This window comes from Canis lupus, chromosome X, assembly GCF_048164855.1.
Source record: "Canis lupus baileyi chromosome X, mCanLup2.hap1, whole genome shotgun sequence".
In the NCBI taxonomy this organism is placed as follows: domain Eukaryota; kingdom Metazoa; phylum Chordata; class Mammalia; order Carnivora; family Canidae; genus Canis; species Canis lupus.
In genome coordinates, this window is record NC_132876.1 from 92172733 (window position 1) to 92200688 (window position 27956).

Here is a 27956-nt window from a genome sequence, read left to right on the forward strand (position 1 = left end):
TTTCTTCCAAAGCTTTCTCCTCCCCCACCAAATAGAAACCTTAGGGTAGTAGGTGATGATGAGACTAATATTACTGTGAATCAGGTGGGTTGAATTCATACATTAGTTACTTAAGTACTTAATGATCATTGGTCATAGATTCATGTAACTTTATTAAGGAAAAAAAGGCCAGAAATATGAAGCCCCACCAAAATATCTTTGTTTTTGGCTTTTTTGTGTGTGTGACCTGGAAAATCTACATCCTATCGATTCCAGTTACAGGGACAATGTAAATGAAATGAGAGCTGATAAATAATCTTCCACATGTCCTGCAAGTGCTGTTGACAAACTGAATGGATAAAGTCAGGCTTTAATGTTTGCCCGTGTCCCTTTACAACTTGTCTGATTCAACTGAGGAAAAATGAAGGGCTGAGATCTCCAAACAAGGAGGAGGACACTCCAGGCAAGGCCATGGTCTCTTCTGAGAAGGTGATATGGAGAGCACCCTCTGTGCTTTTATCTATGTTGATATAGGATGGGGTGAACTGTCTTGAGTGGTAACTATAGCACTTATAGTGACTTGGGTAGATGATGGTACCAGGTACTGAGACAGGATGTACTGGAGTGGACAGAAATGTGTACACGGGCAGGGGTAGAATGAAGAGTTCAGTCTTGACTATGTTGAGAACATGAGCTATCCTGATGGATATGTCATATAGGCAGTTGGATCTGGATCTGGGGCTGAGAGGAAGGGTCTGAGTTAAAGATGTGACTTGCAGTTATAAGCATATAAAACCACAAGGGCACCAAAATGATGATGTCTGAGAGGGTGTATGAAGTGAGGAGGAAAGAAAGAACAAGCACTGAAGAATCCAGTGTTTATCACCAAACAATCTTTAGCAGAGAAGGAGAGGGAGCAACTAATGAAACATAGAGGGTAGGCATGTATGATGTTACAGAAGGCCTCTACTGACGGGCTATTGGACTGTTTCCTATCTTTTACAATAAGCACTTTTGCATGTACTCAATTCTCACATCTGTATCTATCTCTGTAGGATTGATACCCAAAAGTGGAATGGCTGCATAATACAGATGTCTCATTTTGAATGTCAAAGTGTTGATGTTTGCAAGAAAAGGTTGCTCAGAAAAGCCACCAAACATAGATAGCTTAGTCAACCATATTTAATATATGTTTGATAGGCGTGCTTAACTAATTTAGCTATATCCCTATAATGTAATACTCTACAGCCATAAGGGATGGAAGAGGAAGAAGGCAGACCTAAGTTTTTCACTATTTTGAACTATTTGAATTTTGTGCCATTTGCATATATTTCCTATATTTAAAAATATTTGTACTTCTACACAATACTTAGTAAAACAGAGTGACCCGAAGATCACTTTGCCTTTTCTTTTTCAGAGCAACACCACAGGTTTCTGATGGACTTCTGCATACCTGGGTTTTGCATTATGGAAATACCCAGTTAGATGTTGGATTTTATGAAACCATAATACAGATAATTGCTCGAAAAGTGGCAAAGGTATGAACACATAAATTTTATGCTTACCTAGAGTTCAAGTTATACATTTTGCCACTTTTATTATTAGTGAATAAATATACTTCATTTTGTTTACATTAGAGTTGTCTCCAGACTTCACCACCATTACCTTCTCATGGGCCCTAAAAATGTCACTGAAGACAGAATAAGTCAGATCAAGTCATTGAAATTAATTTTTTCAATATAGGAAGCCGTGATGATCTTACACTTTTTATTTTCTGTTTTTAAGAAGAACAGCATAGGTATATGAGTGTAAGTTTGTAAGAAAATGTTCCATACGTACTAAGCTACAGTAGACCAATAACTTCAATTTTTGAGAATTAGCCTATTTTTGAATAACACTGAAAATGGACTGCTTATTCCCTAAGAATAATGCTAAATATATTCTTAGATCAGTTTTCAAAGTTCAAGAAGATATTCAGAATGTGGAAAAATTAGTTTGAATAAGCCTGAAGATGATTATAGCTTTCTTCCCACTAAAATTCAGTATCTATTCTTTCAAAGATTTTATATAAATTTGAGTGAAAAAGTGAGCTGAAGGGCTAGAATAGGACTCCAGAAGAAGAATGAGTCAGGTACTTCATACTGAAATAACCTGACTCTGCTCCACCTTCCTTCATCTATGCCCTCTTGTCTACCCTGATAAGCATAAGATTATGCCAAGGGCTACAGTGGAAAGAATACTGGCCTACAAGTCACACCCTGGATTTAGTCATAGCTTCTATATGATCTTGGTTAAGTCATTTTAGCTTTCTTGGAGCTTCAGATTTGGAATATGCAAAATCAGGAACCAGGTCTGAGGTATCTTTCAGCTTTAACTACTTTTGCATCTAAGCCTGGTGGCCAAAGCATATGGAATTCCAGGTACTAGAAGGTATAATAGACTGAACTGAACTACTGGCTGCGATTCTTCTTCCCTTCTCGCATCCTCATCCTTGCCATGGCTTCATTGTGAGCAGAGTATATTTCCCTGCCTCTTAATTTTAGGCTTGGCCATATGACTTCCTTTGACCAATGAGATATCAGTAGATATGATACAGGCAGGGGTTCAAAATGTACATTAGTTCTTATTCCCTTGTAGTTAGTGGCTTACAATATTTTACAAAATAAATGTTTACCATAGAGCCCTCTAATTGCTAGCTCCTAACTAAGATAACACTACATCCCAATTTTCCCAGGTCAATCCTGGTTTACATCTACTGTTCTGGTATAATGATTTAGTTCTTTTCACTCTCAAAATTGGGCTGATTTAGATTATAAATTATATAGTCACCATAGAAAAACCTGTCAGTTCATCTTGAAAATTTACCTGGTTAATCCATAAGTTTGCTACAATAACAGGGCCATCTCCTTGTCCAAGCAACCAAACTCACAATGCCTTTTTTTTGGATTATGGGAATTCCAGGGTGAGAAAAGGGTAGCCAGTACCCCTTCTTACTCTTCAAATGATCTACATTATGAGTGGCCCCTTTACCCCTCAAACCATTTTAGGAAATGCAAAATAACTCATTAATAGAAAAAGTTTAGGGATTCCAAATTTCAACCGTAGTTTCAAAGAAGCTTGTACCATCTCCCTTATGGTATAAAGCCAATGAATCATTGCACAATTTGCCTATTGACAGGACAGTGTGGCACACTTTCTATCATCCCATCAAAAAGGCCCTAGCCCATGGACATATAGAAATACCTGCTCTTTTAGACACTCAGCAAGACCCTAAATGTTCATAACACTGACCTCTCTCCCCATAGGTCCCAATACCCTCAGGTGAGAGATGGCAGTGAAGCAGAAGCCCAGGTCCCAAGACTGATACTGGTATGAAATGGCAGCCAGACAGTGCCTGGGGGCCTCACTTTGAAAACTGGTACCTTCAGAGCCTACACTTCCCCATGCTGGACCGGAGCATGAGTACACCCTCTACGGGAATCCCAGGATTGTCGGCCATCTTCTGCCAGAGGCGCTGCTCTTCCCCCTGAGAGTCCATCCAATCCACATTCTTCCCATGGCTCACACCTAAGGAAGGGTAAAGGGTGCATTACACTTCACAGATGAAATGTTTTGATCTTCTGAAACACACCTATCAATCTCTGACGGGGGGCCTTTTGAGCAGAGAGTCCTTCACTGGCTTGTTTTCACTTACTATATCCAGTGAGTAGTGTTAGCATGAAAGACTCCCTTTGCAGTCTGCACTACTCTCCTCTGCCAAGATAATGAACAACAGATCAGGATGGCCCCAGTGGCTCATTTCTCCCCCCACTTTGGTAGTTTATTAGAGAGCTGGCTCATCTGGACTGAGTTAATGTGACAGAAGAACAGGCTGAATTGGGCTCTGATGCTCTCCTTTTTTACCAAGGCCACTTCTCTGACCTGGGGTGTTTTCACTTCAGTGGTATAGATATTTTTGGCTCTCCTTAATCTGTAACTAAGTACAGCACCATAGAGGTGGGGTTGTCCTTAACAGGAATATCAACCATGGTGTGTGAAGACCCTCTATGCCTGATGTAAGTTACAGGTTAACAAGAGTTTTGGGGGCTGTATATGCTCTACTACTATCATTTCCCTCCAATCCACCCGTTGTGGTTGTGTCTTGTGGCATCAGTGGCATGTTTCCACGATCTGTTTAAACAACATTAGATGTTATTTTTTAGCGAGGGGGGAGGATGGGCTTCCTTTCAGTTCAACCAGTGAGTAATCTGAGAAGAAAAGGTGGTCTTGGAAATGGTTCTCTCCCCTCACAGAGGCCTGTGCCGTCTTGGTGATCCTCTCCTGAGAAAAATCTGAAATAGCACCCAAGAAAGTAGTCAAAATTCACTTAGACTAAAGTGTAAGTAATATTTTATAAAAGGACTGAATATAAACATTATATATCCTAAACTTACAGCCAAAGGATCCAAATTTACATAGTAGTATTTTTATTTTAACAATGGGCAGATTCTTAGCTAAAGGAATGGACCATCTGTGGTAATTTCAGGAATCAGCTAAGCTGAAACTACATGTACATCTACCACATGTTAACCCGCAGGAACCGCTCTTCCATCCCATATCCAGTCACAGACCGTCTCAGGGTCCTCGCGTCCCTTACCGGTTCCAGAATTCAAACGAACTCCTCCCAGAAAGATGTTGCTGGAAAAGGCCTCCTTGTCCCAGACAGTAAGTTCAAGGCAAACATTCTTTATGTCCTGGGGATTCAGGCCACTGAACATGAAGGTATGATTCCACTGAGGGTTAACACTCTTCTTTATTACCACAGTTTTGTGCTTGGTAGCTTTGCTATCATCAGGGAGCAAGTAGCTGCAAGAGAAAATGCAAGCAAGCCATTGGTAAAACAGAAGATGGCATCTTTGAGTAGTTATTTCAATTCCCCATAATTCTTGGTGCATCTGCATGTCTATTTGATTTTTTTCTTTTAGGTTCTTATATGCTTAAATCTAGATTTAGGGGGAATGTTTTATTGCTTATTTTAAGTAGGACAATAGTAAAATACCTGCACTTTCCTTTCTAATCCTATTTTGGTCCTTCCCTCATCTTGAAATGAAAGTATCTCCTGTAGTAGGTACTTACAATAAAGAAGACACATTGCAACACCTGAGATTTCATTTCGTGTACCAAGAAGAGACTGCTTATTTCCTGATATTCATTCTCGCCTTATTCTTTAAAACAGATTCATTTTTTTTAGTTAGGTACAAGATTGCTCAGAATAAAGAATACATTCCCAGCCTCCCTTGCAGTCAGTATAGACAGGTACTAAGTTCCAGCCAAAAGGATATAAAAAGTAGTTCTGTATGAAATTTCTGGGAATTGTCTTGACAGCTGGAATTTGGATGAGATAGCTGAAACTCCAGCAGCTATCCTAGCCCAAGAAGTGGATACCATAACAAGATAGAAGAAACACAGGTCCCTAATTATCATGATGCTTTCATACCCACCCTAGATGCTTTACCTTTTGTCTTTGTTTACATGTGAGAGAAAAAAACTTTGCTTTCTCATGCTCTCTTTTCTTTTTAAAGATTTACTTTGAGAGAGAGAGAGAGAGAGAGAGAGAGAGCAAGCATGTAGGGCAGGGGCAGAGGAAGAGGGAGGAAGAAAATCTCAAGCAGAACCCTTGTTGAGCACGAAACCCTACACGGGGCTCCATCTCAGGACCCCAAGATCATGACCTGAGCTGAAACCAAGGGTTAGACACTAAGCTGACCGAGTCACCCAGGCACCCCCTTTCTCATGCTTTTTTAAAAAAAATCTGAGGTCCCTTTAAAATCAGCTTAATATTTAAGTATAATTAGTAGAGAGACAATTTATTAGAAAATTACTGGCCTTTTTTCATTATAGAACAAAGACACCGTCCTTTGTTATTTCTACTTGGTAAAAGTTCAACATGATAAAGTGAAAACTATTTCCTCTTTTATTTATTTATTTTTTAATAATAAATTTTTTTATTGGTGTTCAATTTGCCAACATACAGAATAATACCCAGTGCTCATCCCGTCAAGTGCTCCCCTCAGTGCCCACCACCCAGTCACCCCCACCCCCTGCCCTCCTCCCCTTCCACCACCCCTAGTTCATTTTCCAGAGTTAGGAGTCTTCCATGTTCTGTCTCCCTTTCTGATAGTGAAAACTATTTCAAAAGATGCTAAGTCACTCCTGCAAGGCCACAATGAAGCCATAGGTAAGGAGCCATTCCCTCACCAGATGGTGAGTGGGAAGAGGCCTGAACTGGATGGTGGGGCTGGTGAGGCAAATTGCAATGGCAGGATCCAAATAAAGCATTTCTTTTGTGCTTAAAACTATTGTGAAAAAGAATGAAGGACAGATGAACTGGGACTCAGACCCACACACTTACCAGTAGGAAAGCCCCAGATATCTGCTTCTCCTTATTATTGGCTTTATCAAAATTAGAATATGTGAGGGTAAAGGTTTGACTCTTTTTTTGTAGAGTCAACTATACTTTTCTAAGAAGGATTGATGATAGGAATAGTAATCTCATTGACTCAAAGAATTAACCTCATGCCCAAAACCTATAATCAAAATACAAAACAATAAAAAGAAAGCCAAACAAAACACTACAGAAACTCATCAATCACAAAGAGAGCAAGAGAAAAAGAAAGGAACAGAGCAGAACTACAAAAAACAACCAGAAAACAATGAACAAAATGGCAATAAGTGCCTACCTACCAATAATTACTTCAAATGTAAATGGCCTAAGTGCTCCAACCAAAAGACAAAGGATGGTGGGATAGATAAAAAAAAAAAACCATAAGATCCATCTATTTGCTGCCTACAAAAGACTCACGTCAGACCTAAAGACACATACAAGACTGAAAGTGAAGGAATGAAAAAGTCTTACTATGCAAATGGAAGCAAAAAAAAAAAAAAAAAAAAGAAAAAGCTGGGATAGCAATACTTCTATCAGACAAAATTGACTTTAAAACAGACTGTAACAGGATGCCTGGATGGCTCAGTGGTTGAGCATCTGCCTTCGGCTCAGGTCCTGATCCTGGGATCAGGGATGGAGTTCCGCATCAGGCTCCCTGCAGGGAGCCTGCTTCTCCCTCTGCCTATGTCTCTGCCTCTCTGTGTAGTGTGTCTCTCTCATGAATAAATAAATAAAATCATAAATACATAAATACATACATACATAAGTAAATCAATCAATCAATCAATCAATCAGACTGTAACAGGGACACCTGGGTGGCTCAGTGGTTGAACATCAGCCTTTGACTCAGGTCATGATCCCAGGGTCCTGGGCAAGTCCCGCATCGGGCTTCCCATGGGGAGCCTGCTTCTCCCTCTGCTTATGTCTCTGCTTCTCTCTCTGTGTCTCTTTAAATAAATAAATAAATAAATAAATAAATAAATAAATAAATAAGATCTTTAAGAAAAAAACAGACTGTAACAAGAGACAAGGGCATTACATAATGATAAAAGGATCAATCCAACAAGAGAGTATAACAATTGTAAATATCTACACATGCAATACTGGAACACCTAAATACATAAAAACAAATATTAATGGACATAAAGAGAAATTAATGGTAATATAATAATAGCAGGGACCTTTAACACCCTACTTACATCAATGGATAGGAAGAAAGTCAATAAGGACAAAGTGTCTTTGAACGACACATTAGACCAGACATGACAGATGTATACAGAATGTTCCATTCCAAAGCAACAGAATACACATTCTTTTCAAGTACATATGGAACACTGTCCAGAATACATCACATGTCAGGCTATAAAACGAGCCTCAATAAACTTAAGAAGACTGAAATCATACCATGCATCTATTCTGATCACAGTGCTATGAAGCTAGAAACCAATCACAAGAAAAAAACTGAAAAAAAAAAAAAAAAGAAATATGCTTCCCCCAACGCACTTTCTAGTCAGTATCCCTGGGAAGGATGCTCTGAAATCTCTACTTTTTACAATTTCCCCTGAGAGAGCAAAATACCAGGGATCCAATATCTTTGCTGTTGCTGTATATTGCCAGTACCAAATGATAACAAAGCACAATAAAAATATATTACACATAGAAAATAATATTTTCTCCTCCTTTGAGAAATGAATCTCACAGGAAAATCTGCCAGTATTGAGAGTGAGAATGATGGGAAATCCTGAAACATGCTAGAAGCAAGCAGAAAGCTAGAATAAGCAGCCCCCTCTAGACCTGTGTTGTTTCAAATCTAAAAGCCAGCATTTAAAGGTAGCTCCTTCCTTGTCCATTTAAAGTAAGGTAAACATCAGAAAGGGAGACAGAACATGGAAGACTCCTAACTCTGGGAAACGAACTAGGGGTGGTGGAAGGGGAAGAGGGCAGGGGGTGGGGGTGACTGGGTGGCGGGCACTGAGGGGGGCACTTGACGGGATGAGCACCGGGTGTTATTCTGTATGTTGGCAAATTGAACACCAATAAAAAATAAATTTATTATTTAAAAAATAAAGTAATGTAAACATAGAAGTCTCACTGCCACCACTGTCTCATGGGTCACAGATCCTCTCATCTCCCATTAAGGATCTTCTAAAATGAGTTAAAACAAAATTACCCCTTCACAAAGCTATCAGAGGTGCCTCCTGACTTCACTGCTGTCAAATTCTTTGCCTCTTTGATGAACACTTCCAGTATTCCTCCAGAGATTACAGGTGACTCCTTCTTCTTTCCCCTTTTGAAGGTCTTCTTTCCGGCATCTGCCATCAAAATGAGAGGGATGGAGTGAGAGGGAGGAAGAAGGGAAGGGAGAGAAAGGAAGAGAGAGACAGAAGACAGAGAGAGAGAGAGCATGGGTTCCATTTCAAAATTCGCAAAGAAGACCTGGCAAGATATATTTCATCTGTGGACTGAATCAGGTCTTTGTGTTATTGTATATTTTTCCAGGGATTTATTTACATGTTCCTACTCTATTGGATTCCTTCTAGATGGTCTTTCATTTGCGTTTGTTGAAAAAAATAAATGAACACATAAATTTAAAACTTTAAATACTCCCCAAGAAGGAATATCTTTTTAGTACAGGGTATGGAGGAACAAACTGGAAAAGACTCAGAGCTGCCTGAGACACATTCTTGCTCTCAGTGAGAAATAGCTACAGCGAAAGCCCCACAGAAGTGCCAAGACTCCAAAAGAGAAAATTTTGTAACTTCCTCTTTGGACATTTTAGTCTTATAAATTTAGAACTGTGCAAGGCCAGCTCTAAAGGCTATTCATAACTGAGGCACAACTACATTTTTTGAGAGAAAACTCTTCCTACGTCACATTTTTATTCTAATGAAATGTGCTCAACGTGAGTGATCACCACACCACCACCACCATCATGACCTTTATTCAGTACTGCTTTAAGCACTTTCTGTGACGAACTTATTTAATCCTTACGATATTCATACAAAGTGAGGAAATGGAGGCTGAGAAGTAGTAAATTACTTGCACAGGGTCACTCTGAAGAGACTGATAGTGAATGGAAGGATAAGAGGAGGCTATCTGAATTAGTTGATGGTAGAAGGCCAAAAGGGATTTGAAAGCTGACCCCATCTGGATTTTTCCCTTACATTCTGTGTTCTAGGTCAACTTCTTCCTCAAGACTTCCTGAGAAACTGTGAATGTCATAAATCGATATAGCAGCTTTTCATACCTCTCCTCTCAGCAGACTGTACCCCTCCAGTCCTCCCCACTCCATCCTGGGGAAGATTCTATATCTCTGGGATTTCCAGGAAACAAACATCACCATTAAGCCTGGTTTCTAAGTATGAATTTTGTCCTTTACTTATAAAGATCCTGCACCCTTCCCCATACGTAAGTTATATTTCTCAACTCTCTTCAAAGACAGGGACACCCAACTCTTTACATTTTCATTTGTGTGACACAAAAGTAACATAGTCCAACCAATTCCCTCTCTCTGACCCCATACTTCGAGATGCAGAATGTCCTTGATCAAAGTCACTAATTTTTACTCTACCTTGAACTTGTCCTAGAGGAAGCATAAGGTTCTCCTCTGGGGGGATGTAACGTAAAGAAACTGTTAGCTCTCCTTTATAGTGCAGGCCTATGTCAGCAGCAAATTCCACCTGGCCAAAGGGAGACAGGCGAAAAGAAAAAGTGAGAATGCTTGGCTTATTATTTTGTAGCCCATGCTTGAATGGCCCTGTCATATTCACTTGCTGGCTTAAATATGACAATCCATTCCCATTCAACTATTCAACTTAAACTTCTTGGTTTAAGATATGCCTTAGGTACAAGAAGGGAGGGGTGGGAAAACTTTATGAAGGTATTTGTGTATAACTTTTAACATTAAAGTAAAAGGAATCTGAGAGGAGATACATGACATGTGTGGTCAGTCAGTAGCTACTGTGATGCACCGAGGACTGGAATCCATCAGTGAACAGATAGTTTGGGGTATGAGGCAGAAATAAAGATGTCACTAAAAATAGCTACAGAAGGTACCTCTCTCCCTGTCTGTTCGTGACATCTCCAGGCTTTCCTAAGTGACCAAGAGGGGGAAATAAGCAGTAAGGCTTGATTCACATTGGGCTGCCCAGCCACCAGTTATTAAAAGCCATATTTGTAATTCATATGATTAAAATTTGATGTGGAGGGGTGCCTGGGTGGCTCAGTTGGTTAATCATCCACCTCTTGATTTCAGCTCAGGTCTTTTTTTAAAAGATTTTATTTATTTATTCATGAGAGACGGGGGGGGGGGGGGGACAGAGACATTGGCAGAGGGAGAAGCAGGCTCCCTGTGCGGAGCCTGATGCGGGGCTCGATCCCAGGACCCTGAGATCATGACCTGAGCCAAAGGCAGACGCTCAACCCTTGAGCCACCCAGGTGCCCCTCAGCTCAGTCTTGACCTCAGGGTTGTGAGTTCAAGTCCTGCATTGGGCACCACACTGGGTGTGGAGCCTACTTAAAAAAAACTTCAATGTGGAAAAACTGGCTCACACATTGCTGGTGGGAATGAGAGGTGGGGTATTTATCCTTTCTCTTTGAATCTGAGTGGACCCTGTGATTGGTTTGACTAGTAGACCATGGCACAAGTGACAATGTGCCAGTTTCTGGGCCCCAACCCTAAGAATAACAGCTTCTATGTCCTCTCTTTGAATGAATATCCTTGGGATGCTTCTTCTGAGAACCCATGGTGTTAAGGCCCAAGCCACATAAAGAAACCACATGTAGGTGGTCTGGTTGGCAGTCCTAGCTGAATTCCCAGGAAGTGTGAGACAGACAACTTGAACAACCAGCCTAGTCAAACCTTCATACGACTACAGCCTCAGTCTACCATCTAGCCGCAACCACACGAGAGACTTTCAGTGAGAACCACCTAGCTGAGCCTAGTCACCCCACAGAATCATAAGCAATATAATCAATTGTTTTAAGCCACTAAGGTTTAGAGTAGTTTTCTATATAATAGTTAACCAATACAGGCTTGATTTGCTTTTAGCTGGGAGCTTTGGATAGGAAAATATGTTGGTAGGAAAAAGTGAGGTGTACAGGTATCACATACTATGTATTAGCAGAGGTTAAAACATGCAATATTGAGATTAATGTTCCATTGGTATTTAAATTAAAATATACTGGTGACTTCTTATAAATACAGTCTTGAAATCTTGTGAGAGTAGGAAATAGTAAAAATGAAGTCTTGTAGCTTTACAATCACACACAAAAGAAATTCAAGGGAAGGAGTTATCTTGCAGTCTGTACATATCTAATATCTTGGGATATTTTTGGTATTCCTGCAAGGAAATTCCAAGGCAATGTCATCTCCTGACATACCATCATTTTACCTTATTTGACCACCTTTTGCTCAGAAAAAGGTAGAATTCAATTCAATTCAACTCATTCAATCCTACCAACACATATGGGATTCTTCTTGTAGTAATGCTTTTAAGGCATTTTGCTAAGTGCTGTAGGGACACATGAGACATAGACCCTACTGAGTTTTCAGTCTATACAGGAGACATATATTCAATAGAAGCTCTATAAATCTGCTCTTATTTAACTGATTCATCAGATCAATGTTCTCCATCCCCAGTGAAGAGCAGGATCCTCTATACAAAGACCATGCATGCTGACCCCTATAGGTGAACTATATGTTCACCAAAAGTCAGCTGCATTAGTCTCCCAGGCTCTTTAGGCCAGGCGTGTCTGCAGTTCTAATTATATAATTTATTTTTTAATTTTTTTCTAATTATATAATTTAATATCTATAAACTAAGAGTACAAAAAGACAGATACTAATATAAAAATTAAGCTGAATGCTTTAAAAGAATTAAGCATTTGACAATACATTTGCTATCAGATTATATTTGGGCTCAAAGCTGTAAAAGATTAGAAAACAAGCATGGATATTTAGAAAGCTTTTATATATGGTTGACTTTGAAAGCATTCTTAAGTTCTTATTGCACTTCAAGAAAGCTCAAACTAGAAACTATGGATTATAATATACCAGCGTCAGAATTTATGCCAGGAAATACGATAGAATTCTAATCCTTGAAACTATACTCAAATAAAATGGATTATCCCTGTATTAGAAGACTTGAAGATAAATGCATATTTAAGTTAAAATAAATGATTATTTGTTCACTGGAGGTGCATGTTTGTATATGTGTGATTTCTGTGACTTTATTAACTGACCTACTACTGTAAGCTCAGTTCAGACACAGGATGACAGTTTCTCCAATACAGGTACAAAGAAACTACTGTGGGAAGAGAAAGAATAATCTAGATTGGGATAAGAGGTGGCCTTTGCATGCTGCTTAGAGGATGGGAGCTATGATGACTGATGAAGATGGGATGGGAAGAAGGTCAGTCTGGGTTAAGAAAGCAGAATAAGCAAAATATTTTTTTGTGGAGACTGTGTAAAATGTGTTTAAGGACTGGTAGGAAGTCAGGTGTGATTAGAAGTGTGTGCAAAGGAGGGTAGTAGCAAGGAAGACATAAACAAGGTTTCTACTCTGAGTTGCCCAGAAGACCCTAGGATACAAGTGTATTTTACAGTGTTTTATTAGGAAGGGGAGTTGGGAAATAGGACCAATAATCGAAGGAGGCTTAACAAGGTTGTGATATCAGGCAAAGTTTTATGGTAACGTTTGCTCAGTTCCACAGAAGGAGCTTTGCAGAAAAAGATCATATCACAGAGAGTTGTCTCAACCAGAGACAAGGAAATGGCAGTATTTATGATGCTCCTTCTCCCATCAGGTGCTGATCAAGGGCTCTCCCATCCACCCCCAGAAAACTGAAATACTCAGGCTATATGGCTTTCCAGACCCACAGACCAGGCTGCTGATATGGGCCCATGGACCAAGCCCACATCAGCAGCCTGAGGGTTCCTCTCCTACAAAGATTGGCAGGTGTTGGCTGATGTGAGTGAAAGCCAGGGGAAGCCACATATGCATGAAAATGGGGATGTGGGTAAAGCATGGACATGCTCCTCTGTTAAGAAGGCTGGGCCCTATCAAGGGAGCACTAAGTGGGATGCTTGTGTGGCTCAGTGGTTGAGAGTCTGCCTTTGGCTCTGGTTGTGATCCCAAGGTCCCGGGATCGAGTTCCGCATGGGGCTCCCTGCAGGGAGCCTGCTTCTCCCTCTGCCTATGTCTCTCTCTGCCTCTCTCTGTGTGTCTCTCATGAATAAATAAATAAAATCTTTTTAAAAAGAGAGAGAGCATCAAGTTCCAGGATGATGGGTTAGAATTTATTTAAACCATATCCAAAAGCAGTAGGGAACCCCAGGGGGTATCTGACTGAGCAGGGGTGTAACATTATCAGGTAACACCATCATCTTCTGCTTTTTGCAAAGAGAGATCCACATTATATCAGAGTTGGAAGCAGAGTTCCCAACACATTTACAAGTCTAAGGTGGGGTAATAAATTATGGACAAAAGTCTGCCCTAACTGCCAAATAAAGAGAGAGTCTTTTAGCTCGGTAATAATTTCATAGGAATTTACATTTACTCTCTGCCTGAAGGCAGAACAGAGAAGATTTCTTTGGAAAACACTTGAGCTTGCTGTTGATTTTCAAAGGTCCTTGTTTTTATAATAGCACCTTCTGGAAAGACATGAAAGGCAATTCATACTGACAACCCCTTCTTGTCTAACTACCTAATATGCCTTTCAGAAAGATAATGAGTTACAGCTAATAAACAATCTCATGTCATGCAGTGAAATGGAAGTTCTACTATGAAACTACTTGACAGTACATTTGACATCTTGAGTTCTTTCTCTGTCCGCACCAACCTCCTCACTGGCTTAGTGCTGTAAGACTGAGCAAAAACAAAGACAGGTGTCAAGGGACGTTCACTAACACAGAGTCAATAAGATATAAGGCACTGTGTCTTTCCAGTAGTCCCACTGCAAAATGGTATCAGTATTTCTGAATGCTTAAGGACTATTAATTAAGATCCTCTATCACTAAGGAAATTGGTCCCTGTAGCTTACACTTCACCTCCTCAGCTGGATAATCCACAAGAAGACATCAAGTCTCCAGGGCTGCTCATACTCTAGCTGTAGCTGATGAGGGGACTACTGCCTTGAAGGGGCTGAGGCAGGAGACTGAAATGAAGTGACACTTGCCATAGTCAGCTGATAATCCACCACATGGAGCCCAGCTCAGCCTGAGGATGAGCCACCAATGAATAGGAGGCAGCCTACAAAGTATGTTGTACCTGCCCTCCTCATTTCTAGAAGGCATGGTGTTTAAATAAGGCAGAATCTGTGGGCTTTCCTCTATATGTACCAGAGACACATATATGTGTCTACGTGTCATCTTTTCTCTTGGCAGAGAAAGATGACACGGATTAAAGACTAACCTATGTTGGGTTCCCCAGAAGCTCACTCTGAGGTGAGGATTCTTATGCCTAGGACTTATTAAGATTGCTCTCAGGAGGGTGCCTAGGTGGCTCAATCAGTTAAGTGTCTGCCTTTGGCTCAGGTCATGATCCTGGGGTCCTGGGATAAAAACCCACGTGGGTTCCCTGCTCAGCAGGGGAGTCTGTTTCTCCCTTTCTCTCTGCCCCTGCTTGAGTGCTCGCTTGCGCTCTCTTAAATAAATACATACATACACACACACACACACACACACATACATACATACATACATACTTAAAAAAAAAAAAGAATTGCTCCCAGGATAGACTAGTTAAGGGGTGATCAGGAAAAAGGTCAGGGAAGGGAGGAAGCCAGGCAAGGAGAGGGCCTGATCTGGTAGAGAAGCTGTAGAGTATAAGTAGTACCTTGGAGCACCAACCCCCTTAACCCACCCCTCTCCGTACGGGAACTATGCGTTCATACTCCCCCATCTATCAGTTACTGGCAAAGGGTTGCCTTGTGGTAGGTAGTACGTAAGTTTCTGGGAGCTTCTGACTCCCTGCTCATGGAAAAAGCTACAGTAGCCCAAGCACAGTCTTCTAAACAGAGTGTCAGGTGAGAGCTGTTGGAGGCAAAACTCCTAACAGTCATGGTTTAAGGAGTCCAAGGGGACCTGGCAGAGGCCCGAGGAGTTCCAGACATTAAACACAGTCTGAACTTTTCGACCTGGAGCAGCCTCAGAGTTGCTTCTCCTTTATGCTAGAAAGTGAAATCATTCAACTGCACTGTGAAGGTGATTACCATGGAAAGTCGTTGGTCCCTAAGCACAGAGGATACACCTGGGAGAGCTCAGATACCATCTGAGCAAGTCCTTCAACCATTTCCAGGAAACTGACTGGAACTCTCCAAGCTGTTTTCCAAAAAGCCCGTATGTGCTTTCACATTAAATTTAGGACAGACAAGTTAATTTTATGTACTAAAATGAATTACTTGTCCTTCACCGGTATCATGCATCATACAATGTCTTGGATGTTTTCTTTTCCTTAGTTTTAAAGATTTTATTTATTTATTCATGAGAGACACAGAGAGGGGCAGAGACACAGGCAGAGGGAGAACAGGCTCCTAGCAGGGAGCCCGATGTGGGACTCGATCCCAGGATCCTGGGATCACGAACTGAGCCAAAGGCAGCCACTCAACCACTGAGGCACCCAGGTGCCCCTCTTGGACATTTTCTAACTATGATTCTATTGTGCTCACCCATTACACACAAAAGGAAGCAAGTGATAGGAGACTGTTAAGTCAGATTAAGTGGTATCCTTCATGGTAAGGCTCTTCATTCAATTCCAAGAGACTCTGTGTTATAATGACCAATTATTTCCCATTCTTAATGTCAGGGAATGTTATTCTATTGTGGACTTATTTCTTGTGACTATTGTACTTCCTCTTTCATATTTATATTAGTCATGGGCTTACAGTTATTTTATGTTTAAGGACTTTTTATATTTTATTGCTAATTTTACCCACAGCCCAGTTATACTTCCCAAAGATTTTCCATGAGTTATTTACACCAAGCTTGAGGTCAATAGTTATAAAACTCCACTGGAAAATTGTATTTAACTTCTGAGTCTTGATCTCCTCAGGCACAATGGAAGTGATGATACTTAACTCACCATGTTTGTTGTACCATCAGCTATGAACAATGCTGTTACGGATGGTGAACAACACGTGTTTTGCTGTCTAGCTTCCACTCAGCGTTCCTTTAGAACTACTATACCTGGATTTCTCTGGGGGCAGTATTACCTTCAGGACCAGGGTACGTTCTGATTATCTTAAGTCAGCCAATGTATCTCACCTCCCTGGCTGGCCATGGCAATTAGTTCAGGATACGCAAATGATGTAATCACAATGAGGAGAACCAGGCCCAGGGCACTGGGTGGACTGCTGGAAGAGAAAGACATTTTTCCTCTCCTGGACAGTGTGGTGCAAGGAGGAGAGGCTTGCAGGTATTATAATCTCCAAGAGAATCATACTGGAGCTAGTGAGGGAGGACAGCTGCACAAAGTCTTGAAAATGAAGGCAACACAGAGAAGAGAGACCAAGGGAGTCCGGGGCCTTGGTAAGATTTGAGTTACTTGGATAAAGCCATGCTTGATAATCACTGGCCAATAATTTCCTTTTATTTTGTGAGCTGTATGAGCTGGGGTTTCTGTCAATTGTGATATAAGGACTCTTGTCTATGATGTAACATAAACACCACCTAGCATTTCTTGAGAGCTTAAGATGTGCCTGATACAATAATGTGAGCATCACAGGGTGTTTCTGCGAGCTTCACAATGTCCCAGTAAGATATGTCCAATTATTATACCACATATGAGAACACCAAAGCCTAGGAACTTAAGTAATTTGGCCAATGTCACACAGACAGGATTGAAGCCAGGATTGAACCCAGAGAGTCTGATTTGACTCTACTATCTTCCCCTCATATTTTTTTTTTGCCTGTGTATAAAGAGCAATCTTTGGTTACATAAATGTGACCTTTTTTCATCCCCCTTTTGACTTAAAAATTTACTATAAATGTAGAGTGGCTCCAGCTGAATAAAGTGAATCCAAGCTACTGTTCATCTAGTTCAGAACATGCTATATTGCATTTAATTTCTAGGACCAGCTTTAAGATTGTTTTTCTGAATATAACTTCAGACCTGGCTTATGAATCTCAAAAGTAGGAATATAGGAAACCAGACATTTTAGTTATTGGTTACTTCCTCATGTGAGCCAAGGCAAGACCACTCCTGTTTAGGTTTGAATTGTGAAGAATGGGGAATCGAAAGAATGTTTTAAGACTGACTGGCTCTATGGATTTGTTTTTGCTTTCTCTTTCTGATAGGATCATATAATTTCTGATAGGATCATATCAGGTATTCCTTTTTTTTAATCCATGGAAACCTTCAGATGATGAGTGCATTTTTAGTAAGTCAAATTAATAATATATATGACTCTGTGACTTGCATTATACAGTCTGTATTAAAAAAGGAGTTTTGGCCGCACTAATCCCCTCAGATTACTTCTTGAAAATTGGAAGTCTTCAGATCCTTCAGGCCTATGACATCAATTTTGTGCATAACTTGTCTCACTGCACAGCTGTTTGATTAATCTGGAAGCATTTCCTACCTTGGGCTGAAGCACAAACCACTCATCACTTGGATTTTCAAAGTTCCATGAGTCAAAAGGAATCTCCACCTCCCCAAGGAAGCTGTTACGTCCAAATCGATCATAATGCCAGACTGAGAGTTGTAGAGTTCTTGTTTCCAGCTGGGTATGGCTGATGGTATACTGCAAATGAGATTCACAACATCACACACTCCACTCTGCCCGGTTCTACAACAGGCTAAAATTTGCCTTCATCATCTTTCAGATTATATGCATTAGTAATATGAACAAAGCAAACCCCCCAAACATTGTAGTTTTCTTTGTTTATGCTACAACTGAGGTTCTATAGATGGCATAAACTCATTTTGTGTTAGACCTAGCACTGAAATATATATTAGCAAATTATTTAGGAAAAAAGTCAATAAACTTCAAATATAATATAAAAAGTGTTAGATCATGAAGAATGTCCCCTTTCCAGTTTCACCTGTTTTTCATCTGCTAGTCATTTTTCAACATCTACTTTGTAAGCTTAATGTCTGATATATCAACTTGCCAACTTCTCTGTCTTACCTTATTTATAATGAGAATCTCTAAATCCAGAAAAGTACTGTCAGTGAGAAACTTCATAAAGTCTAGTATAAGTGCAGGAGTGAATAGACAAATACATATATTGACTAGAAATAAAATATTGCTGGGGTAGCTTTTCCTTTTCAGCAGAACATGATCCATAGCGACATGCCTATACACCCTCAAATCTCCTGCTTGTTCTATGCATCTACCACCTGAGACACACTTCAGAGTGTTTCTTGATCTTGGATTTGCATCGATACCCATCCTTGCTGTTCCTGGCATGACTGACCTTGGCTTCCTCCTTCCTGAATTTGCCATGTCACTCTATATATTCTGCTTGGGCTCATTTTTGCTACCTTGTTATAACCACCAGATTCACCCCCTGCCTAAATTCATTCATTTTCATTTTGATCTGTCTTCATATTGGTTCCTGCTTCTAAACAGGACCACAATGAAGGACATCCCCGCTCACCACCTTCCTGCTATGGTGGACTCTGACTCCATCACTCCAGGCACAAGGTTCATAAATTTCCCTGCAACTGGCATTAATTTCTACATTCTAGTCTTCCCAGATCTTTCTTACCAGGCTAAATTGGCCCAGGGTGAGAGAAGGGGTTGTTACATAGAAACCTATGGGGAAAGTAAGGTCAACCAAAGATTGCGGCCTGGATCATGTCTTACCAGGGCCACTTTCTCTGAGGTTCCCCAAATCCAACCTTGTCTCACCACTGTTTATTAACCACAAGCCTAAATTTAGCCCAATTCTGAAACATGACAAGAAACAGCACATATTCATGCTCTGTTAGCAGAACGAGGAATGTATACAGAGTGATTTGCTAAGTCAGTGTCAAAACTGTGACAAACTCCTTTTAAGGATTTTAAACTAGAAAAAAATAATTTTCCTAAGGGTGAAACATTTTTTGACAAGATGCACTGGCTCAGATGAAATTTCACTTGATCATCTTTACTTAAGGTGTAACTTTAGCTGCAGCAGAGAAACAAACAGAATAAGGGTTTACAGCTTTTTCTTTTCAAAGAACTATTAAGAAAGCCAAGGGTATTACACTAATTTATTCAAATTCTACTTTTCTGAAAGATATGTAAGCCTGGACACACAAACCCTCTGTAGTCAATTTTAATTTTAAACCAATGAAGGCATGAACAGTATCACTTGAGTTAATATGAGAGAGCATGTACTTACCTTTAGTGTTTCGTTAAATTCTGGATTGGTGCCTGTTCTGATCTTGGTCTTGCGCTTATTGTTTCTGGACTTGTCAGGAAGAAGGTATGACTTAACATAACTGTAGGTGATAAGACATGAAATTAATTATTGGGAAACATCTACTTCACAAGGAATAGTCAGGGACTTCAGTGAACAAGAGAGGTGAAGGGAATAGGTCAGGAAACATTAGAGAACCAAAGAGAATGTAGTCTATCTAGCAGGATACCTTAAAATAGAACTCTGGGCTTCCAATAAGAGAGAAGCAGTATAGTGATGAAGAGTGTGGGCTCTGACATCAAGCCAACTGTGCTTGAGTTACTCCATGCCTCACTGGTTTTGGTAAACTCAAGAACTTACTTAACCTCGCTGTGCCTCAGTTTCCTCATCTGTAAAACTGGGATAATAACAGTATCTATCTAACTTAGGGCATTACAAGGATTAAACTGGTTGATACATAAGGGAGCTGACATTATACGACTCAATAAATGTCATCTATTCATAGGATCAATGGTCTCACAAAATACTCTAGGGTTATATTGTTCTCCATTCAGATGTCAGGACTTCTGATGACTGGAATCAGTGGTTATAGACAAATGGAGGAAAATGGTGAAAAAGAACAAATAGGAAATAACAACCCAGTGTCACAATAACAATTCTACCCAACACCTTGTGTTGAGCTATCCCAGGAACCTCTTGGAGCAGGGGTATCAAGGCAGATTTAGAAAGTACAAGATGTACAAGACTTCAATCGACAAGATGCTACAAGAGTTGCTGTGAAGCACATATACCAGGGCTTTAGAGGACCTCTTTCCATGCTACCCTAAATGATTAGTCCTGGGACACCAGGGTGGCTCGGCGGTTGGGCAGCTGCCTTTGGCCCAGGTTGTGATCCCGGATCCAGGATCGAGTCCTGCATTGGACTCCTGTGAGGAGCTTGCTTCACCCTCTGTCTCTGCCTCTCTCTCTCTCTGTCTCTCATGAATAAATAAATACATCTAAATAAATAAATAAATAGTTCTAAAGCCCTCTGATACGTAGCTGAGGAAGTAGATGGATCAATCTATACTCAGAATCCACTCATTTGTCTATCTTTTTAAAAAAATTTTTAATTTTCTAAGTAATCTCTATGCCCAACATGGGGCTTGAACTCACAACCCTGAGATCAAGAGCCACACACTCCACCAACTGAGCCAGCCAGGTGTCCCACTCCCATTTTGCCTATCTTTAGACACTTGGAAAAAGCTTCTCTGAGGTGTTTATTGGACCTAGGTCACCTACTATGGAGGAAAAGGGTAAGACAGCAGGCCTCAGATCGCCTGGAAATGCCTGCTTACAACATTAGCCAGTGGCTGGGATCTGGGAACTTGGATTTCAGGAGGACTCTCATCACTCCCGGAACAGATATAAATGGCTCACTGTGACTAAACTATTTGTAAAAATAATAATGGCTTATGTAGAACATTGGCTTTCCTTCAGGGAGACTGGAATTTTGGTATGTGACCAGTTGAGTCTCTAAATGAGCTTCCCTGGTAAACAACATTGCACAGGTTGCTGGAGGAATTAAGTACATCCTGTGTGACTCCGCTGGGAGTTTAGAAGTTTAAGCCTAGATTCTTCAGAACTTAGCCACACATGCCTTTTTTCTTTGCTGATTATGACTACATGTGGAGTCCTGTGAGTCCTCCTCGTAAATCATCAAGCCTGACAATGATCTTGGGAACCCCTGACACATCTTTCATCTAGCTCCCTTCCAATGTACCACACACAGTCAATTATCTGCCTCCCAGTAGATATCTGGAAGCCTGAGAGTCTTAAAATTGTCCTTTCGAGCTGTTCAACTGGGCTAACAGCTTGGTGATTTTCTCTGGAGGGTCTCCCAGAACAAGATCCTCATAGATCCTGGGGTGCGCCAATGTGCCAGCCAGCCTCTATCTCAGAGCTGCCTCTGTGTAAACTACAAATATGTCAGTCCTGAATCACATTGACTCATAGCTCTTTACAAATTAGATAATCATGGATGCAGCCATTATACATACACTTAGAGAATATTTAGAAGTGTTGCACGGGAGAAAAATCACAACCTTCTGAGAAAGTTCTGAATCAAGAGGAATGCTAAGACAAAACCACACATATTGACAAAGAAAGCAGTGACTGAAACAGTCTGAGGAATGTGCTATGTGCTTACGCATCTGTCCTCTGTTTCTTTTCATCTCCAATGGCCAGATTTCTGCAATTCTTGACAAAAATGTAGAGCCCGCCAGTTTTGTAGCAGTAACTGATGTGGAGAAGGATTTCACCACTGACCTTCACGTTGCCATAGTCTCCTGTTTCACTGTAAACACTCATCATGCTGTTAAGGCTGGTCTGGAATAAACAAGATGAGAAGAGGTGCCCAGTGTTATTCTAATTAGCTCTTCACAGAAGCCACCCCCCCCCCCCCCCCGCTTTATTCAATTACTATTCTTATTCTTTATAATGAGCAGGAAAGTCTAGGATGAGCAAAGAAAACAAAAATCACTTCTTTTGCCTGAGTTGCTGGTATTGTATAAACTCCAAACCTGACAAGGGACAAGAAGACTTAAAGAGCATTGGTAAGGAAGGCAAGGAAACTTGCTGAGAGGGGAAGCACTGCCTTTCTGGGCAAGTGAAGAGTTTTTGTTTATTCACTTCTAAAGAATACAGGGTCACTGAGGCACTTCCAATCTCACGTCTTCTCCCTATCCTTGTAGCTTCTGCCTCTCTCACTGGTAGATCCAGACCCACGGTCAATCTACGTCAAGGTCTAGAATGCATCCATCGGGTCAAAGAGAAGCTCATATATTCTGTGCTAGCAGGAACCACAGAGTTCTCTGACACCCACAGAGAGCATCCCATCAGTCTCTGGGAAGGCATAACTAGCTTTAACGAGGGCATGCCAGGAGAACAGCATACACCCTAGGTTGCTGTGACTTCCCTGAGCAGCTATTGTGGTCACATGGGTAGTGCTCAGACCTGGGCTTTGTAGACCTCTGTAAAATAACCACTCCCAAAATAGAACACTAAACAATAAGTGAACACACCAACAAACTAATAAAATGTAAAAAAACAAACAAAACAAAACAAAAAAACCCAACAGTCCAAATCTACCAGAATGAATACAATTCCTGATTAGACACTAATGACAAGAGACATATTTTAAATTAAATGTAACAAAATTATCCTTTAGTGCCAAAACTGTATCTTAGCAACACATCTGTCAAAAGAGACCACGCTCGGAAGGCTTTCATGAGTGACCCAATAGTTTCAAAAGCCCTGTCTGTGAACCACTGGGAAGGACTAGATTAAGTACAAAGAGAGCCTGGGCTTCCCACTTTGTGTGATATGCAGAGCGGAAGTCACTACATTCTTTTGGGTGTTCAGAGACTGATCAAAGAACAGGATTTGGATGATGTGGCCAGTATCTCTTTTAAATTTAAGTCAAGGGCAAAAGTAAACCAAGAATTCCATAATTACTTAAAAATTATCATTTCTAGTGAGCCAGTGAGTGATCTAATTTGTCTTTTCCCTTCCTAAAACAAAACAGAATTTTCTTTATAATAGGTGGCTTTGAGTGGTGCTTTTCAAACTTTAATTGCACAGAAATCACCTGGGGATCTTGTTAAGATGAAGACTGATCCAGTCAGTCTCAGGTGGGGTCTGAGAGTCTTCTTTTCTAACAAACTCCTAGGTCCACAGTCTCCAAAATGTGTATTGTGGCATCCCAGAGCACTGCAGCAACTCACAGGGGGACCATAGGGTATTTTAAAATTTCAAGGGAAAACACAGTGACCATCCATCAGACACCATGCAAATTATTAACAGTTGTTCATGGTGTTAACATTGAATCACAATTCATTCTTTTAAGTCTTATCTGGGTGAAGCTGAGTTTTTGAGAGTTACTGTGAAAAAATAAGTAGGTACTGCATAAAAATCAATGTGGAGGGGAGCCTGAGTGGCTCAGTTAAGCATCTGCTTTGGCTCAAGTCATGATTCCAGGGTCCTGGGATCAAGCCCCACATCAGGGTCCCTGCTCAGCAGGGAGCCTGCTTCTCCCTCTCCCTCTGCTGCTCACTCCTGCTTGTGCTCTCTATCAAATAAATAAATAAAATCTTTAAAAAAAATCAATGTGGAACAAGAAGTAAAAGTGGTGCTGTCCAATTGGATTCCCAGATCTGACGAGTTGTGAGGTGCCTAACAGGCACCTGAGTCCCATTAGTAAGGATTAAGGGCTGTTTAAGAATGGAAGAAAATGATTTTTCTTTCAATTTATGTATTACTGTTTTGCATGTCTACTAAGTTGTTAGGGTATTAGTCCTTATAAAATTTTTTGACCTAACTGATGTGGAAAACAAAGGCAAAAGAAATATAGAAAAAAAATTAATATCCTTTGCAGCCCATTGACAAATACTTATGACCTTGCCCCAGGAACTCAACCATCTCAATGTTAATACTTTTGCTAAAGGCAAAAGGCAACCTTAGCTTGACATTAGCCCGACCTCCAGGATCCTGTAAGTCTTCTTTAATATGTAAAAATCCCTTTGGAAACTTCCTTTACCTGTACAGGTCCCCAAGACCCATGTCAGCAGTCATCCTCCAAGCACATGGCCTGCTGATATACATCTCAAGGGTCTCGTGACTAAGGTTTTACTAGACAGCAATAAATGACCTTGTCCTAATAGCAGCTAGCCCAAGGTCCTAGAAACCTGGCTTCCAAATTCCTTAGAGACTTAAGCCCTCCCCAACCCCCTCTCAACTTGAAAGTATATAATCAGTCACTCCTCACAACCCCAGGGCAGCTCTTTATGCACACAGGTCCTGTCCCCAGGCTTTAATAAAACCACCCTTTTTGTACCAAAGACACCCCAAGAATTCTCCCCCGAACTCCAACATTTCACACCACTAATTACTTAATAAATGGGTTAGTCAGGTATTACTTTTGGCTCAGGAGTGGGATGAAAGAATCACTAGGGGCTCTGTGAACTGACAATGTGTTAGAGTCTCGCCCCAAGTGAGGCAATGCTGCCTTTGACTTCCAAGGGCTTCAAGAATAAGCTACTCCCTCAGGTTACATATAGGAAAACTGACTCACAGAAATTACTGGCAGTGCTAAGACACAGAGCAAAGTCTCTAGATTTTTTGCTGAGGATCTCCCCAGCATGCCTCCCCACCTCCTCATATCACTAATTTGTGTCTACACCACATCCCTCAGTAGCCACATCTTCAAAGCAGTCCTCAGTAAGCAGGGGGCCCCGACAGAGAGAAGAAAATTTAAGAACCCATAAATGCTGAAGTGTAGGAGAAATTCAGGCAATTAAGGCAATTTTGCTACTAACCAAATTTTATGCTCTTAACCGAGCAAATGTTGGGATTTAAAAGAGAGATGTTTATTCTAAAGGTTATCTCATTAATGGTAAATCATTTTGAACCATATGTCTTTTGACTGGCACTCAGATTCTAATGCTGAATGAAGTTTTCTTTCCTTGGGATACTTGGATTCTGGTAGTGTTGTTTACCTTTTTTAAAAAAAATATTTTATTTATTTATTCGAGAAACAGATACAGAGAGATGCAGAGACACAGGCAGAGGGAGAAGCAGGCTCCATGCAGGGAGCCCAACGCGGTACTCGAACCCGGGTCTCCAGGATCACGTCCTGGGCTAAAGGCGGCACCAAACCGCTGAGCCACCCAGGCTGCCCTGTTTACCTTTTTTAAAGAGAAACTCTGGTTAACTGTATACAAGTCAGAAAAAGGTAAATGCTGGAAAAACTGCCCACCTCATCAAATTTCCCCTACCATGAAATGTGCAAAGTATGGCTGGAAAGAAGGAAAAGGAAAGATTGAAAACTCACAGTGTCTGAGTCAGCATCAGGTACATTTAGGTAGGTCCACTTCCTGTCAGAGCCTGCTTGAGAACTCTTTAAGACAGTCGCCCAAAGGTCAAAAGGAAAAATGGGTATTAGAGCAAAGAACAGAAATCAGAGGAGCAAAGAAAAAAGTTTACAGGCATATATGCATGCAAATGAGTATGAGAACATGGGGGCTCCTAACACTTACCTCTCAAGCAAAGCCTTGAACATGGACATAAGAAGAGACATTATTCTACAGGCAGTGAGAAGCTATGGACAGTGTCTGAGTAGCAGAGAAACCTGACTAGGTATGTATTTTAAGAAAATGGCCACAGCATGGTGGACAGTTGGGAAATAAACAAAGTGGTGGCAAGCAAATAAATATATTGGCAGAGAATTGTGATAGTCTATAGGTTTGAGTTGATGAGAGCCTGAATGAGGGAGTAAAGAGGTTTTAAAAAATGGGTGAGGACCATGGAAGGAGAGAGAAGGAAAAGCTCACACAAAATTACAACAAAAAGCACTCTGTGGGCAAAGGGCAAGCAGATTATAATGACTCTTGACTCACTGTCACACATATTCTCAAGAACATTCCGATCTCCTTGAGAAAAAGTCCCAAAAATCAACAAGAGAAAGAATAAACTAGTTACGTGCTAGAGAACTACTTACGGTTGACAGGCCACTTGCTAGACTGTGGGTGTTTGCAGAAAACCGGGAGGACACTAAGTCATTAACACCTTCCTCGGTCTCTTCCAAGGAGTCCTTCCAAGGAAGGAGGAGAAAATCAGTGGATCACTTTTTTAAAAAAATACTTGAAAAATCCAATACAAATATCTAGAAATCATCCTATCCTGAGGTTTTTCTCTCTTGCTATCCACTCAACCTGAATTATGCCATCAGACGAGTGGGGTCTCCTTCTTAGTGGTGTTTGCTTTACAAAAAGAACATGAAATTTGGAATCACATAGACCTGGGTGTTCAATTTCTACCTCCCTGGTCTCTAAGCTTTGGGCAATGTACTTAAATTATTTTTTAATTTAAAAAAAATGTCTGTGCATGTATGCTTGCATGTGTGTGCATGCATACTGTCAAGATGGGGAAACAGATCTTAAAAATCTGACAGAGTAAACTATTTCAGACACTGGATTCTTTTTTTTTTTTTTTCAGACACTGGATTCTTGTCCAAAATGCCAGGTTCTAATTTCTTCTCTTTCATGATAGAGTGGCTTCCCCTGCCCATCCCCCTAATGGTTATTTAACCAATACATTTTTATAGTAACAAATGTCAAGCAATAGAAATAAATAGAAATCAAACTTAGATCTCTCACTACTAAGTTAATGACCAAATTTCAAAGTTCTAGGATATGTACACACACATGCCTACATATGCAACCGCACATATAAGGAATATATCATGCATGTTTTTTTTTTTTTTTTTTTTTTTTTTTATTTATGATAGGCACACAGTGAGAGAGAGAGAGGCAGAGACACAGGCAGAGGGAGAAGCAGGCTCCATGCACCGGGAGCCCGATGTGGGATTCGATCCCGGGTCTCCAGGATCGCGCCCTGGGCCAAAGGCAGGCGCCAAACCGCTGCGCCACCCAGGGATCCCCCATGCATGTTTTTTTTAAAAAAAGAACACCTTTCTTTTTTGCTTCTCCTTTCTTCTCTTTCTTTCCTCTCACCCCAGGTTAAATCAACATTTTACATATAGATTCCATGCCTTTCTCCTTGTTTATGTGAAAAATCGTATAAAATTCTGCACACACAAATCTGGGCAGGCATCATAAGAATTTCTTTTAACCTGTTTTATAAATTGAGATTATTCTATATATTTAATTCTGTGCTTTGGAGTAAAAATTAATTTTATTATAAAATATGACACGCATAGAAAGGTGCATAAAATAAAAATGGACAGCATAACAGTATAAAGTAATCAAGTAGAAGCCCGCTTTGTGTTCTGTCCATATCACCAACCCTTTTCTTCCCCATCTTTGAAATAAAATCTTAACTCTTATGGTAATCACATCTTTGCTTTTCTGTATACTTTTACTACCTAAGCATACATTCCTAAACAATACGATTTTGTTTTGCCTGTTTTTGAACTCTAAGTAAATGAAATTAAATGTTATATTCTTTTGTGTTTTGCCTCTTTGTCTCAACATGATAGTCTTTTAAGAGTCATCCAAATTGTTTCATATTATTGTAGTTTGTTCATTTTTATTCATTATTCAGTGGTATGCTATCTTACACTTGATTTATCCATTCTTCTGTTGCTGAATATTTGGGCTGTTTCCAGATTTTTTCTATCATTAGTAAAGCTGCTATGAATATCTTTT

General features: G+C 40.4%; 1 protein-coding gene and 1 long non-coding RNA gene across 7 annotated transcripts in view; one reads left to right on the forward strand and one right to left on the reverse strand.

The window, feature by feature from the left end:
- SYTL5 (synaptotagmin like 5) overlaps positions 1 to 27956 on the reverse strand; it is a 241191-nt gene that overhangs the window by 3896 nt on the left and 209339 nt on the right. For 4 of the 6 annotated variants that reach the window (XM_072815151.1, XM_072815150.1, XM_072815152.1 and 1 more), the window contains 9 exons: positions 26288 to 26380; positions 25622 to 25687; positions 21941 to 22119; positions 19735 to 19834; positions 17985 to 18146; positions 9975 to 10083; positions 8574 to 8715; positions 4616 to 4824; positions 3402 to 3546 (listed from right to left, as the gene is read on the reverse strand). In XM_072815151.1, the coding sequence (XP_072671252.1) occupies positions 3404 to 3546; positions 4616 to 4824; positions 8574 to 8715; positions 9975 to 10083; positions 17985 to 18146; positions 19735 to 19834; positions 21941 to 22119; positions 25622 to 25687; positions 26288 to 26380 (1203 nt within the window). In that variant the 3' untranslated portion in view covers positions 3402 to 3403. The remainder of the gene's footprint in view (positions 1 to 3401; positions 3547 to 4615; positions 4825 to 8573; positions 8716 to 9974; positions 10084 to 17984; positions 18147 to 19734; positions 19835 to 21940; positions 22120 to 25621; positions 25688 to 26287; positions 26381 to 27956) is intronic. The other 2 variants (XM_072815155.1, XM_072815154.1) reach the window with 1 other exon arrangement.
- Positions 1397 to 3868, forward strand: LOC140627164 (uncharacterized). The gene is made up of 2 exons (XR_012026045.1): positions 1397 to 1517; positions 3285 to 3868. It is a non-coding gene; the product is annotated as an uncharacterized lncRNA (long non-coding RNA).